The sequence below is a fragment of the Pongo abelii genome, chromosome 14 (assembly GCF_028885655.2).
Source record: "Pongo abelii isolate AG06213 chromosome 14, NHGRI_mPonAbe1-v2.0_pri, whole genome shotgun sequence".
NCBI lineage: Eukaryota > Metazoa > Chordata > Mammalia > Primates > Hominidae > Pongo > Pongo abelii.
The window spans coordinates 62311260-62327819 of NC_071999.2; the positions used below are offsets into that span (position 1 = coordinate 62311260).

General features: G+C 47.8%; 2 protein-coding genes across 2 annotated transcripts; both read left to right on the top strand.

The window, feature by feature from the left end:
• Nucleotides 1-3889: 3889 nt before the first annotated feature.
• On the top strand, nt 3890-5572 carry LOC129054525 (proline-rich protein 20E-like). The gene is made up of 2 exons (XM_054546121.1): nt 3890-3941; nt 4959-5572. Exons 1-2 carry the CDS (start codon nt 3890-3892, stop codon nt 5570-5572), a joined length of 666 nt encoding a protein of 221 aa, XP_054402096.1.
• A 5670-nt stretch (nt 5573-11242) lies between these two features.
• LOC134759858 (proline-rich protein 20E-like) lies at nt 11243-13021 on the top strand. Its single transcript, XM_063714822.1, has 2 exons — nt 11243-11294; nt 12309-13021. Exons 1-2 carry the CDS (start codon nt 11243-11245, stop codon nt 12920-12922), a joined length of 666 nt encoding a protein of 221 aa, XP_063570892.1. The 3' UTR covers nt 12923-13021.
• Nucleotides 13022-16560: the final 3539 nt, after the last annotated feature.

The window sequence follows — 16560 nt, forward strand, 5'->3', positions numbered from 1 at the left end:
ACAGTTCTTTTACTAAAATTTCACCAATCACAAATATAAAATGTGTTTACTAAAAGCAGAAAAAAAGGTAGAAAGATAGTGTCTACGGTCTCTGTTCTCCATTCATATTGCATCTCTCCCCATAATCACATAAGTTTACACCAACAAACACATACAAGAAGAGCATCGTTTGTGGCTCGAGTTTAAAAACACCTGGCATGCCATGTGCCAGGGGTCATGCTGAAGTGACTATAGGGTCCAGGCGGGTAACGCGGGTGTGGTCAGGACCAGCGCCTCTGTGGAGCACGTGCGTCTCCAAAGTAGGAACAGGTGACTTTGTGTTGAAGCGTGGCGTGGATCACAATGAGCACTGTGCAGTGGGAGCTGCTTCTTGGCTTGCCTTTGGGGTCTGTCCTCCTTAAGCCAGAAAGCACCCTCACAGTCATCCTACACACATGTGCCACTATCTTCTTGCTGTATATCTGTCTGAAAGATGCACAGGTTTTACACTATGCAGGTGACGGTCCGCTGATACGCCGCTTCCAGGATATTTCTACCACCGAAGTGCTTCATTAAACATCTGTACGTGGAGTAAGACAGGGTCTCATTCAGTCACCCAGGCTGGAGTGCAGTGGTGCAATCACAGCTGAGTGCAGCCTGAACCTCCTCAGCTCAGGTGATCCTCCCACATCAGCTTGCTAAGTAGCTCAGACTCCAGGCAGGCTCCAAGATCCCTTGGTAATTTCTCTTGCTTTATTTATTCATTCATTTCTTGATTGATTTTCAAACAGAGTCTCACTCTTTCACCCAGGCTGGAGTGCAGTGAGTGGCTTCAGCTCACCGAGACCTCCATTCCCGGGGTTGAAGCGATCCTCATGCCTCAGCCTAATAAAAATAGAAAAATTAGCCAGGCATGGTGGTGGGCCACTATAGTCCCAGCTACTCAGGAGGCTGAGGCAGGAGAATCTTTTGAAGCCAGGAGGCGGAGGTTGCAGGAAGCCAAGATTGCCCCATTGCAGTGATCCGAGGTCATGCTATGGCACTGCAGCCTGAGTGACAAGAGGAAAAGTTTGTCTCAAATTGGAGAAAAAAAAAAGAAAAGAAAAAAAGAAAAAAAAAAGTTACCCAATAAGAAAGATAAAAGGGTTGAATGGAACCTTCATAAAAGAATCTATGGGTGTGGTCAGTGAGCACAGGAAACCCCAATAAGGATGAGAATAGGCAAATAAGCGTGGAGCATCCTGTGGTGCCAGGGAGAAAGGAGCAGCCCAAAACCAAACAAAACCAAAAGCTGCAGTGATGGGAGGTTGACAAAAGGACACAGAAGCCAACTAAAGGAGCTCCCGGTGGCCAAAGGTGGAAACTTTGAGTGACAAAGTAACTCACTAAATAATAAGTAATTGAATATTTAAGTTAAATATTTAACAAAATAATTAGTTCAATTATTAAATCATTCATCCCCTGAAGTATGGGATTATAAACCAAAGTATACAATAGACGTCCATAAGTCCATACTGATATAAATGAATGATTAAATAAATAAACACATGGGGAAGAATAGGCAAATCCTCCACCCAGGAGAACTCCAGATAATTTAGGTAGCTATTCCCCTGCAAGGAGATAAAGTATAACTTCCCTTTTTTAAAGTATAGGCTACAGGTAGTGACTTCCAAACAATACAGTAGAGAAAGAGTTGGGAAAATCACTTGATGGTGGAGAAACCTAATCAACACTGCCCCAGCCAGGTGACCAGGACTAATAGCAGCAGTGACAAGCCCTGCTGATGGTGCCTAGTCTAGACAGGATGGGATGGGAACGGCACTTTCCCTCTGCAATCTTCCTTACAAAAACATATAATTCCAGTCAGATCAGACGAACTTCAGGAGAGGACATCCTAAAATACATCTGACCAGTATTCAAAGCGTCAAGGTCAACAAAAACAAGGCCAGTGTGAGAAACTGTGGCAGCCAAGGGGAACCATGACTCATTGTAATGTGGTACCCTGGATGGGGTCTTGGGACAGAAAAGGTAAGTTACGACAACACATAGCAAAACCTAAACTCAGCGAAAAACACAAACCAGAAGAATAATTAGCCGGGCATGGTGGCTTGCCCCTGTGGTCCCAGCTACTCGGGAGGTTGAGCGGGCAGGATCTCTTGAGCTCGGGAGTTCCAAACAAGCCTGGGCACACAGCGAAACCTCATCTCTCCAAAAAATACAGAAATTTTCCCGATGTGGTGGCGCGCACCTGTAGTCCAGCTACTGCGGAGGCTGAGACAGGAGAATCACTTGAACTCATTCTCCTGTCTCAGCCTCCCAAGTAGCCGCAGTGAGCCGAGAACGCGCCACTGCACTCCAGCCTGGGCTACAGAGCGAGGACCCGTCTCTCTAATAAACAAGAAGGCAAACCAACCAACTAACCCACTGTGGGTTCCCCTCCAGTGTCCTGGTGTCTTTCCTGCTGTCTTCCTCCGCCCGTGTGTGCACCCACAGCAATAAAAGACGGTGGTGTGTGCCTCACACGCATCTCCAGCCCCATCGCCGTCTCTCTCTGAGCTCGACTCGTTTTACAAAAGGCCGTTTGACAACCTCACCGGGCAACTCAAAAGCTCCTTCAACCCGATGTGCGCAAGCCAAGCTCCGCGTCTTCCCATTCAGAGCAGGTTCTTGGTCCACCTCCGTCTGAATGAACGGGCGGGCTACCAAGGCCGCAGTCTCTTCTCCAAGGGCTGTCCACACTGCGTCTCGCTTTCTCTTGTAAATTTCTCTCCCACCAGGGAACTTTCTCCTCCTCTACCTCCCTCAGTCTCAGTCTAATAGGACCCTGCGCCCAACCCCGAGGGCTGCAATAGCCTTCTTGCCTCTCCTGACTTATTCTGTGGACCCTGGGTTGGCTCTCCTTCACAGCCAGGCTGGTCGTTTTTGAAATGTGAACCCACTGCAGGACACCGTTCCATGGGTTTCCGCTGCCTTGGAACAAGACCAGCTCCTGCGCGGCCCCTGCCTCCACCTCGCACCACCTCTGGGCTTGGCCCTGGCCTCCCGTCCGTTCCCAGAACGTGCCGGACTCCCTTCCAGTCCGGGCCTCGGCACACTTTCTTCACTCCCCTGCCTCTCCCAACCCGGTTCAGGTCGACTCATTTCAAATTTTATGTATTCCACTTTTCAGCCCAAATATCCCGCCTTTGGATGCTTTCCTTGACCTCGCTCAGATGTAATCTAATCAAATCTTCCCATTAGCCACTTTCAGGGCACCACACCTCCCTTTTGCTGGCACTTAAAGGTCGCTCTGCAGTTTTTTCCTCAATGATTAGATTAATCAATCAACCACTGACTTCTAGAAATGGCGGCATCTCAGCAGGGCCCCATTTGACTGGCAGGGGACTGGCCCAATGCACCTCGCAAGCCCAGCCAGGCCCGCCCCAGCGGGCCCCCCTCTGACGACGCCCTTCCCTTACGTGATTGCCTTGCTGCCATATAAGAGGGACCGCGCTCGGCCTCCAGCAGTCGGCTCTCTGCTGGGCTCGGAGCCAGAACCAGCTGCGCGCTCCTGCCTGCCTGCCTGCCTCCCTGCCTGCCTCCCTGCCTGCCTGCCTGCCTGCCTGCCTGCCTGCCTGCCTGCCGGAGGACGACCTCAGAGCTACAGCGGTGAACCTGTGGACACCTCCAGCTCCTCAGGCCTCTCTTCGTCGAAGAGTCTCCTAATTTTCAGATCTCCGGAGCCAGCTGTAGGAAGATCAGGTGTGTGTCTTGGTGTCCCTGAGGGGTGGATAGAGCTTGGATGGGTGCAGGTGGGGACAGAATCCTAATTTCCCTAGAAAGGCCATGTCCACCCCCCTGCCTTGTCACCCCCGTCTTCCTAAATCCGTTCTCTCTCGTTTTTCTCCCCAGCCCCTCCGGCAGATTGCTCATGGAGGAACCAAGGCGTTCCAAGCGGCTTCGCACCATGGCCCCTAATCAAGGTACATCAAACGCCCGACACTCTCTTTTGAATCTCGTTTGTTCCCCAATTCTTCCCCAATTGTTTAAATTCAAACTCAAACAAGCACTCTCTGTTTCACCTTCTCATGGCCTGCCTCAACCTGGGCCGGTTGTTATAAGTCAGCTCCCAGCTTCCACGTCGTCTGGGAAATTCCTTTCCCTCTTTTCAATTGTATCCCATTTCCCAAATCTGAGATTTCTTGTTGTTGTTCTTGTTCTTGTTTTGTTTTGTGTAGTTTTGTTTTACTGTTTCTCTGTAGTGGAGCAAGTCCTCACGCTACATCTTGACCTGTAATAAACCAGTACTTCCACCTTGTTCTTTTCTGGAGGAATTGGAATTTTATGGCTATTGCCACATTGTTCTCCAAACCATTTCCCTTCCTACACTGAGTGTCCTAAATCTTTTAATCTTGTCTAGCTTCATAGATGCAAAAAAATAGAGCATCCATTGAAAGGAAATCATTTAAGATCTTGCTTATCTGAAACATCTTCATTCTACCCTCCCAGATTCTTCAGTGAAACTTTGGTTGGCTATGAAATTTTAGGTGGGAAATTCATTTCCCTTGAAATTTTGAAGTCACTTTCTGTTATGTTCTAGATTTGACTGCCGCTTTTGAGATGTCTGATTTTTGGGACGTGGAATCCTGGCCCTTTCCATGTCACCATTCCTTTCTCTTTCTCCCTCTCTCTAGAATCTTTTGGAATCTTCTGTCATCAGCACTCTGAAATTTTATGGTGATCTGTCTCAGTGACAATATACCTCTAATTTTCTTGTACTTTATCCTTCTTTCCATCATTTTAGATTTTTGCTTTCTTCTCTGGGAGATCTTCTCCACTTCATTCTCAAATTTCCGTGGAGAGTTTTCTTTCTTCTCTCATAATTTTAGCATCCATGATCCCTATTTCCTCTGAGTATTTATTCTTAAAAGTATCCTATAACTGATTGATGGGTAAAATTCCTTCTATCTCTCTCTGCTCACACTCTGCTTCTCTTTTAGCCTCCGGTGGGCCTCCTAGAGAGCCAGGCTGCTCTGCTGTGGACCCTGAAGACTCCGTGGAAGCAGATGAGCCCGCACACCCAGCCCAACCCGCAAAACCCATTGCTTACGTGACACCCTTCAGATGGCAGCCCCCAGCTCCCACAGAGTCAGCTCGTCCGGCAGAGAGAGGCCGGCGCCGGGGAGGAAGCCGGCCTGCAGGGCGAGGCCGTGGCAGAGGCGGTGGGCCCCGCAGGGACGCTGGCCCGAGACGGGGGGCACAACGCTTGATGGGATCGGACGTGCACATCCAACTGGACCACCATGGAGAGCCAGGCCACCAGGGGGAACCGGAAATCAGGGAGACCGCAGCCTTCTCTCTTTCTGAAACAGGTCATCTGCCTGGAACTGCGCAGGAAGGCCCTGGCCCCGACGTGGCGCCACCTGAGCTGGGGCTTCAGGAGCCGCCCCCCGCTTCTGGGCCTCAGGCTGTCGCCGGGCAGCCCACGTTGACCCTCTATCCCTGCGTCGGATTTAGGGCTCTGGGTGACCCAGCTGTTTTACAAGTCATTCAAACCCCCCACGGCACCTATGTGAAGGGGGTCCCAGTGTTCTTCGCCGACATTGCATGCTGACCTCTATTTGCCACCCACGTTGTTCCCAGCCCCCCTTTCTTCCACCTGGACTTTCCCCCCAGCCCCAGTTCTGCTCCACTCCTCCCGTCCAAACCCAACCGGAGCCCTCACCTTGTGTAGTCAGAATGGAGTAACCACACCCTCCTCCCAGGATCCTGGCAGTAGTCCGTCTGCTTCCAATGCCCCTCTTGTCTCTGCTTTGCACCTTCTGTCAAAGTTACACATGCACGGAGTTCCTCAATGCTTGTTCAAATAAGCCAGCGGCCCCCCTAATCTTCTTGTGCTCATAGTAAAAGCCAATTAGAGATACTTGGAATGAAAAACAACGTTGTTGGAATCCAAAGTTATGTTGATGGTTTGCATCACAGAATAGACAGGACTGAGGAACGAATCAGTAAAAACTAGGTGCTTAGGCAAGAGAGAGACGGACAGTGTGAAAGAACAGTCATCCTGAGGACCGGAGGTCATCTAACATGGAGCTCTCCCGAGAGAGCCAGAACATGTGTATGACAGCAATATACAAAGAAATCATGGCCAATGATTTCTCCCAATGGAAGAAGTCTGTGAGTCCTGAGCAGGATACAAGAATAACACCCGTTGAGAGTATGAAGTATGGTGAAGAGAACATCCCAAAAGCTGCCTGAGAGCTGAGACTTACAAGGAAAGCAGAAGTAGGGTGACCTTAGACTTTGCCTGCCAGCATGGATGACTATGGAAAGCAATGGTGCAATATCCTCAGAGCTTCCAGAGGGAACTCACTCTGAATCTAGTGTTCTATGCGCAATCAAAGAAATTGTTGGGGAGAGAAGGAGGCAGGCAGTTTCCGCTCAAGGGCACGGCCACATGAAGGGAGGAATGGCATCCAGAAAAGGGAGGAAAAGGCAGAATCCTACTCAGACTGGACCTGAAGCCTGAGCTTCCCCTGAACTTAGACTACACAACTTATGACGTGCAAGCGGCTAAACCCCCTTTCTGTACAAGGCGACTGGAATGGAACTGTTATGCACAGTGAAAGTACAAGTCATGTTTTTCAGCCAGGAAAAAGCCAAACCAGACCACTTGGGAGAAGCGGGATGCAGCCACAGTCAGTAACCAGGGAAATTAGGAAACTGTATTATTAAGTCTAGATAAGTATGATTCTGGAAAAAGGATTGATGACCTAGAATTAAAATTCCAGAAGACATTGATATAGGCATGTGGGGCATGGGAAAATTCACAAGGAGCTAGAAGTTGCTAAAGTTCTTCTCTCATGCCTGGAGACGATATAGTGGCTGAATAGAAGAGCAATGAAACTCTAGACTCTGACACATTTTTAAGTCTCAATGCAGGTACCCGTTGGGAACCACTAAGAGAATTGGAATCAAAGAGATTGAGGAAAAAGGGGATCAAAGAAAATTTGATGAATCAAACAAAAGTTGTTAGGGGGGTTAACAGAAACAAGGAGAGTGCATGACTCACTGAAACCGCTGAATAAGGAATCGGCAATTCCATGGCAGCATCCTTGGCTTCCTCCTGACTTTAAGGGGAATATTTTAAATGTTTCACCATTAACCAAGATGTTTGCTGCAAGTTTTTCATAGATGTTTAAGTTGAGGTAGTTCCCATCTTTTCAGAGTTTGACAAAAGGTGTATTACGAATTTTTGTATTTTGTGTTCTATTCAGTAGGCTTTTATTAGCTGATTTTCACTCGTTTGTAAATGTCCAAATAAAATAAAGATAACTTTTTACATCAAAGATTGTTTTCTTGTGCATTCAATCCTTTTAAATAAACCTTTCTCTTAAGACTTGCTTTATACTACAGTTCTTTTACTAAAATTTCACCAATCACAAATATAAAATGTGTTTACTAAAAGCAGAAAAAAAGGTAGAAAAATAGTGTCTACGGTCTCTGTTCTCCATTCATATTGCATCTCTCCCCATAATCACATAAGTTTACACCAACAAACACATACAAGAAGAGCATCGTTTGTGGCTCGCGTTTAAAAACACCTGGCATGCCATGTGCCAGGGGTCATGCTGAAGTGACTATAGGGTCCAGGCGGGTAACGCGGGTGTGGTCAGGACCAGCGCCTCTGTGGAGCACGTGCGTCTCCAAAGTAGGAACAGGTGACTTTGTGTTGAAGCGTGGCGTGGATCACAATGAGCACTGTGCAGTGGGAGCTGCTTCTTGGCTTGCCTTTGGGGTCTGTCCTCCTTAAGCCAGAAAGCACCCTCACAGTCATCCTACACACATGTGCCACTATCTTCTTGCTGTATATCTGTCTGAAAGATGCACAGGTTTTACACTATGCAGGTGACGGTCCGCTGATACGCCGCTTCCAGGATATTTCTACCACCGAAGTGCTTCATTAAACATCTGTACGTGGAGTGAGACAGGGTCTCATTCAGTCACCCAGGCTGGAGTGCAGTGGTGCAATCACAGCTGAGTGCAGCCTGAACCTCCTCAGCTCAGGTGATCCTCCCACATCAGCTTGCTAAGTAGCTCAGACTCCAGGCAGGCTCCAAGATCTCTTGGTAATTTCTCTTGCTTTATTTATTCATTCATTTCTTGATTGATTTTCAAACAGAGTCTCACTCTTTCACCCAGGCTGGAGTGCAGTGAGTGGCTTCAGCTCACCGAGACCTCCATTCCCGGGGTTGAAGCGATCCTCATGCCTCAGCCTAATAAAAATAGAAAAATTAGCCAGGCATGGTGGTGGGCCACTATAGTCCCAGCTACTCAGGAGGCTGAGGCAGGAGAATCCTTTGAAGCCAGGAGGCGGAGGTTGCAGGAAGCCAAGATTGCCCCATTGCAGTGATCCGAGGTCATGCTATGGCACTGCAGCCTGAGTGACAAGAGGAAAAGTTTGTCTCAAATTGGAAAAAAAAAAAAAAAGAAAAGAAAAAAAGAAAAAAAAAAGTTACCCAATAAGAAAGATAAAAGTGTTGAATGGAACCTTCATAAAAGAATCTATGGGTGTGGTCAGTGAGCACAGGAAACCCCAATAAGGATGAGAATAGGCAAATAAGCGTGGAGCATCCTGTGGTGCCAGGGAGAAAGGAGCAGCCCAAAACCAAACAAAACCAAAAGCTGCAGTGATGGGAGGTTGACAAAAGGACACAGAAGCCAACTAAAGGAGCTCCCGGTGGCCAAAGGTGGAAACTTTGAGTGACAAAGTAACTCACTAAATAATAAGTAATTGAATATTTAAGTTAAATATTTAACAAAATAATTAGTTCAATTATTAAATCATTCATCCCCTGAAGTATGGGATTATAAACCAAAGTATACAATAGACGTCCATAAGTCCATACTGATATAAATGAATGATTAAATAAATAAACACATGGGGAAGAATAGGCAAATCCTCCACCCAGGAGAACTCCAGATAATTTAGGTAGCTATTCCCCTGCAAGGAGATAAAGTATAACTTCCCTTTTTTAAAGTATAGGCTACAGGTAGTGACTTCCAAACAATACAGTAGAGAAAGAGTTGGGAAAATCACTTGATGGTGGAGAAACCTAATCAACACTGCCCCAGCCAGGTGACCAGGACTAATAGCAGCAGTGACAAGCCCTGCTGATGGTGCCTAGTCTAGACAGGATGGGATGGGAACGGCACTTTCCCTCTGCAATCTTCCTTACAAAAACATATAATTCCAGTCAGATCAGACGAACTTCAGGAGAGGACATCCTAAAATACATCTGACCAGTATTCAAAGTGTCAAGGTCAACAAAAACAAGGCCAGTGTGAGAAACTGTGACAGCCAAGGGGAACCATGACTCATTGTAATGTGGTACCCTGGATGGGGTCTTGGGACAGAAAAGGTAAGTTACGACAAAACATAGCAAAACCTAAACTCAGCGAAAAACACAAACCAGAAAAATAATTAGCCGGGCATGGTGGCTTGCCCCTGTGGTCCCAGCTACTCGGGAGGTTGAGCGGGCAGGATCTCTTGAGCTCGGGAGTTCCAAACAAGCCTGGGCACATAGCGAAACCTCATCTCTCCAAAAAATACAAAAATTTTCCCGATGTGGTGGCGCGCACCTGTAGTCCAGCTACTGCGGAGGCTGAGACAGGAGAATCACTTGAACTCATTCTCCTGTCTCAGCCTCCCAAGTAGCCGCAGTGAGCCGAGAACGCGCCACTGCACTCCAGCCTGGGCTACAGAGCGAGAACCCGTCTCTCTAAAAAACAAGAAGGCAAACCAACCAACTAACCCACTGTGGGTTCCCCTCCAGTGTCCTGGTGTCTTTCCTGCTGTCTTCCTCCGCCCGTGTGTGCACCCACAGCAATAAAAGACGGTGGTGTGTGTCTCACAACGCATCTCCAGCCCCATCGCCGTCTCTCTCTGAGCTCGACTCGTTTTACGAAAGGCCGTTTGACAACCTCACCGGGCAACTCAAAAGCTCCTTCAACCCGATGTGCGCAAGCCAAGCTCCGCGTCTTCCCATTCAGAGCAGGTTCTTGGTCCACCTGTGTCTGAATGAACGGGCGGGCTACCAAGGCCGCAGTCTCTTCTCCAAGGACTGTCCACACTGCGTCTCGCTTTCTCTTGTAAATTTCTCTCCCACCAGGGAACTTTCTCCTCCTCTACCTCCCTCAGTCTCAGTCTAATAGGACCCTGCGCCCAACCCCGAGGGCTGCAATAGCCTTCTTGCCTCTCCTGACTTATTCTGTGGACCCTGGGTTGGCTCTCCTTCACAGCCAGGCTGGTCGTTTTTGAAATGTGAACCCACTGCAGGACACCGTTCCATGGGTTTCCGCTGCCTTGGAACAAGACCAGCTCCTGCGCGGCCCCTGCCTACACCACGCACCACCTCTGGGCTTGGCCCTGGCCTCCCGTCCGTTCCCAGAACGTGCCGGACTCCCTTCCAGTCCGGGCCTCGGCACACTTTCTTCACTCCCCTGCCTCTCCCAACCCGGTTCAGGTCGACTCATTTCAAATTTTATGTATTCCACTTTTCAGCCCAAATATCCCGCCTTTGGATGCTTTCCTTGACCTCGCTCAGATGTAATCTAATCAAAATCTTCCCATTAGCCACTTTCAGGGCACCACACCTCCCTTTTCCTGGCACTTAAAGGTCGCTCTGCATTTTTTTCCTCAATGATTAGATTAATCAATCAACCACTGACTTCTAGAAATGGCGGCATCTCAGCAGGGCCCCATTTGACTGGCAGGGGACTGACCCAATGCACCTCGCAAGCCCGGCCAGGCCCGCCCCAGCGGGCCCCCCTCTGACGACGCCCTTCCCTTACGTGATTGCCTTGCTGCCATATAAGAGGGACCGCGCTCGGCCTCCAGCAGTCGGCTCTCTGCTGGGCTCGGAGCCAGAACCAGCTGCGCGCTCCTGCCTGCCTGCCTGCCTGCCTGCCTGCCTGCCTGCCTGCCTGGCTGCGGGAGGACGACCTCAGAGCTACAGCGGTGAACCTGTGGACACCTCCAGCTCCTCAGGCCTCTCTTCGTCGAAGAGTCTCCTAATTTTCAGATCTCCGGAGCCAGCTGTATAGGAAGATCAGGTGTGTGTCTTGGTGTCCCTGAGGGGTGGATAGAGCTTGGATGGGTGCAGGTGGGGACAGAATCCTAATTCCCCTAGAAAGGCCATGTCCATCCCCCTGCCTTGTCACCCCCGTCTTCCTAAATCCGTTCTCTCTCGTTTTTCTCCCCAGCCCCTCCGGCAGATTGCTCATGGAGGAACCAAGGCCTTCCAAGCGGCTTCGCACCATGGCCCCTAATCAAGGTACATCAAACGCCTGACACTCTCTTTTGAACCTCGTTTGTTCCCCAATTCTTCCCCAATTGTTTAAATTCGAACTCAATCAAGCACTCTCTGTTTCACCTTCTCATGGCCTGCCTCGACCTGGGCCGGTTGTTATAAGTCAGCTCCCAGCTTCCACGTCGTCTGGGAAATTCCTTTCCCTCTTTTGACTTGTATCCCATTTCCCAAATCTGAGATTTCTTGTTGTTCTTGTTCTTGTTTTGTTTTGTGTAGTTTTGTTTTACTGTTTCTCTGTAGTGGAGCAAGTCCTCACGCTACATCTTGACCTGTAATAAACCAGTACTTCCACCTTGTTCTTTTCTGGAGGAATTGGAATTTTATGGCTATTGCCGCATTGTTCTCCAAACCATTTCCCTTCCTACACTGAGTGTCCTAAATCTTTTAATCTTGTCTAGCTTCATAGATGCAAAAAAATAGAGCATCCATTGAAAGGAAATCATTTAAGATCTTGCTTATCTGAAACATCTTCATTCTACCCTCCCAGATTCTTCAGTGAAACTTTTTTTGGCTATGAAATTTTAGGTGGGAAATTCATTTCCCTTGAAATTTTGAAGTCACTTTCTGTTATGTTCTAGATTTGACTGCCGCTTTTGAGATGTCTGATTTTTGGGACGTGGAATCCTGGCCCTTTCCATGTCACCTTTCCTTTCTCTTTCTCCCTCTCTCTAGAATCTTTTGGAATCTTCTGTCATCAGCACTCTGAAATTTTATGGTGATCTGTCTCAGTGACAATATACCTCTAATTTTCTTATACTTTATCCTTCTTTCCATCATTTTAGATTTTTGCTTTCTTCTCTGGGAGATCTTCTCCACTTCATTCTCAAATTTCCGTGGAGAGTTTTGTTTCTTCTCTCATAATTTTAGCATCAATGATCCCTATTTCCTCTGAGTATTTATTCCTAAAAGTATCCTATAACTGATTGATGGGTAAAATTCCTTCTATCTCTCTCTGCTCACACTCTGCTTCTCTTTTAGCCTCCGGTGGGCCTCCTAGAGAGCCAGGCTGCTCTGTTGTGGACCCTGAAGACTCCGTGGAAGCAGATGAGCCCGCACACCCAGCCCAACCCGCAAAACCCATTGCTTACGTGACACCCTTCAGATGGCAGCCCCCAGCTCCCACAGAGTCAGCTCGTCCGGCAGAGAGAGGCCGGCGCCGGGGAGGAAGCCGGCCTGCAGGGCGAGGCCGTGGCAGAGGCGGTGGGCCCCGCAGGGACGCTGGCCCGCGACGGGGGGAACAACGCTTGATGGGATCGGACGTGCACATCCAACTGGACCACCATGGAGAGCCAGGCCACCAGGGGGAACCGGAAATCAGGGAGACCGCAGCCTTCTCTCTTTCTGAAACAGGTCATCTGCCTGGAACTGTGCAGGAAGGCCCTGGCCCCGACGTGGCGCCACCTGAGCTGGGGCTTCAGGAGCCGCCCCCCGCTTCTGAGCCTCAGGCTGTCGCCGGGCAGCCCACGTTGACCCTCTATCACTGCGTCGGGTTTAGGGCTCTGGGCGACCCAGCTGTTTTACAAGTCATTGAAACCCCCCACGGCACCTATGTGCAGGGGGTCCCAGTGTTCTTCACCGACATTGCATGCTGACCTCTATTTGCCACCCACGTTGTTCCCAGCCCCCCTTTCTCCCACCTGGACTTTCCCCCCAGCCCCAGTTCTGCTCCACTCCTCCCCTCCAAACCCAACCGGAGCCCTCACCTTGTGTAGTCAGAATGGAGTATCCACACCCTCCTCCCAGGATCCTGACAGTAGTCCGTCTGCTTCCAATGCCCCTCTTGTCTCTGCTTTGCACCTTCTGTCAAAGTTACACATGCACGGAGTCCCTCAATGCTTGTTCAAATAAGCCAGCGGCCCCCCTAATCTTCTTGTGCTCATAGTAAAAGCCAATTAGAGATACTTGGAATGAAAAACAACGTTGTTGGAATCCAAAGTTATGTTGATGGTTTGCATCACAGAATAGACAGGACTGAGGAACGAATCAGCAAAAACTAGGTGCTTAGGCAAGAGAGAGACGGACAGTGTGAAAGAACAGTCATCCTGAGGACCGGAGGTCATCTAACATGGAGCTCTCCCGAGAGAGCCAGAACATGTGTATGACAGCAAAATACAAAGAAATCATGGCCAATGGTTTCTCCCAATGGAAGAAATCTATGAATCCTGAGCAGGATATAAGAATAACACCCGTTGAGAGTGTGAAGTATGGTGAAGAGAACATCCCAAAAGCTGCCTGAGAGCTGAGACCTACAAGGAAAGCAGAAGTAGGGTGACCTTAGACTTTGCCTGCCAGCATGGATGACTATGGAAAGCAATGGTGCAATATCCTCCGAGCTTCCAGAGGGAAATCACTCTGAATCTAGTGTTCTATGAGCAATCAAAAAATTGTTGGGGAGAGAAGGAGGCAGGCAGTTTCCGCTCAAGGTCACGGCCACATGAAGGGAGGAATGGCAGCCAGAAAAGGGAGGAAAAGGCAGAATCCTACTCAGACTGGACCCGAAGCCTGAGCTTCCCCTGAACTTAGACTACACAACTTATAACCTGCAAGCGGCTAAACCCCCTTTCTGTACAAGGCGATTGGAATGGAACTGTTATGCACAGTGAAAGTACAAGTCATGTTTTTCAGCCAGGAAAAAGCCAAACCAGACAACTTGGGAGAAGTGGGTTGCAGCCACAGTCAGTAACCAGGGAAATTAGGAAACTGTATTATTAAGTCTAGATAAGTATGATTCTGGAAAAAAGATTGATGACCTAGAATTAAAATTCCAGAAGACATTGATATAGGCATGTGGGGCATGGGAAAATTCACAAGGAGCTAGAAGTTGCTAAAGTTCTTCTCTCATGCCTGGAGACGATATAGTGGCTGAGTAGAAGAGCAATGAAACTCTAGACTCTGACACATTTTTAAGTCTCAATGTAGGTACCCGTTGGGAACCACTAAGAGAATTGGAATCAAAGAGATTGAGGAAAAAGGGGATCAAAGAAAATTTGATGAATCAAACAAAAGTTGTTAGGGGGGTTAACAGAAACAAGGAGAGTGCATGACTCACTGAAACCGCTGAATAAGGAATCGGCAATTCCATGGCAGCATCCTTGGCTTCCTCCTGACTTTAAGGGGAATATTTTAAATGTTTCACCATTAACCAAGATGTTTGCTGCAAGTTTCTCATAGATGTTTAAGTTGAGGTAGTTCCCATCTTTTCAGAGTGACAAAGGGTGTATTACGAATTTTTGTATTTTGTGTTCTATTCAGTAGGCTTTTATTAGCTGATTTTCACTCGTTTGTAAATGTCCAAATAAAATAAAGATAACTTTTTACATCAAAGATTGTTTTCTTGTGCATTCAATCCTTTTAAATAAACCTTTCTCTTAAGACTTGCTTTATACTACAGTTCTTTTACTAAAATTTCACCAATCACAAATATAAAATGTGTTTACTAAAAGCAGAAAAAAAGGTAGAAAGATAGTGTCTACGGTCTCTGTTCTCCATTCATATTGCATCTCTCCCCATAATCACATAAGTTTACACCAACAAACACATACAAGAAGAGCATCGTTTGTGGCTCGAGTTTAAAAACACCTGGCATGCCATGTGCCAGGGGTCATGCTGAAGTGACTATAGGGTCCAGGCGGGTAACGCGGGTGTGGTCAGGACCAGCGCCTCTGTGGAGCACGTGCGTCTCCAAAGTAGGAACAGGTGACTTTGTGTTGAAGCGTGGCGTGGATCACAATGAGCACTGTGCAGTGGGAGCTGCTTCTTGGCTTGCCTTTGGGGTCTGTCCTCCTTAAGCCAGAAAGCACCCTCACAGTCATCCTACACACATGTGCCACTATCTTCTTGCTGTATATCTGTCTGAAAGATGCACAGGTTTTACACTATGCAGGTGACGGTCCGCTGATACGCCGCTTCCAGGATATTTCTACCACCGAAGTGCTTCATTAAACATCTGTACGTGGAGTAAGACAGGGTCTCATTCAGTCACCCAGGCTGGAGTGCAGTGGTGCAATCACAGCTGAGTGCAGCCTGAACCTCCTCAGCTCAGGTGATCCTCCCACATCAGCTTGCTAAGTAGCTCAGACTCCAGGCAGGCTCCAAGATCCCTTGGTAATTTCTCTTGCTTTATTTATTCATTCATTTCTTGATTGATTTTCAAACAGAGTCTCACTCTTTCACCCAGGCTGGAGTGCAGTGAGTGGCTTCAGCTCACCGAGACCTCCATTCCCGGGGTTGAAGCGATCCTCATGCCTCAGCCTAATAAAAATAGAAAAATTAGCCAGGCATGGTGGTGGGCCACTATAGTCCCAGCTACTCAGGAGGCTGAGGCAGGAGAATCCTTTGAAGCCAGGAGGCGGAGGTTGCAGGAAGCCAAGATTGCCCCATTGCAGTGATCCGAGGTCATGCTATGGCACTGCAGCCTGAGTGACAAGAGGAAAAGTTTGTCTCAAATTGGAGAAAAAAAAAAGAAAAGAAAAAAAGAAAAAAAAAAGTTACCCAATAAGAAAGATAAAAGGGTTGAATGGAACCTTCATAAAAGAATCTATGGGTGTGGTCAGTGAGCACAGGAAACCCCAATAAGGATGAGAATAGGCAAATAAGCGTGGAGCATCCTGTGGTGCCAGGGAGAAAGGAGCAGCCCAAAACCAAACAAAACCAAAAGCTGCAGTGATGGGAGGTTGACAAAAGGACACAGAAGCCAACTAAAGGAGCTCCCGGTGGCCAAAGGTGGAAACTTTGAGTGACAAAGTAACTCACTAAATAATAAGTAATTGAATATTTAAGTTAAATATTTAACAAAATAATTAGTTCAATTATTAAATCATTCATCCCCTGAAGTATGGGATTATAAACCAAAGTATACAATAGACGTCCATAAGTCCATACTGATATAAATGAATGATTAAATAAATAAACACATGGGGAAGAATAGGCAAATCCTCCACCCAGGAGAACTCCAGATAATTTAGGTAGCTATTCCCCTGCAAGGAGATAAAGTATAACTTCCCTTTTTTAAAGTATAGGCTACAGGTAGTGACTTCCAAACAATACAGTAGAGAAAGAGTTGGGAAAATCACTTGATGGTGGAGAAACCTAATCAACACTGCCCCAGCCAGGTGACCAGGACTAATAGCAGCAGTGACAAGCCCTGCTGATGGTGCCTAGTCTAGACAGGATGGGATGGGAACGGCACTTTCCCTCTGCAATCTTCCTTACAAAAACATATAATTCCAGT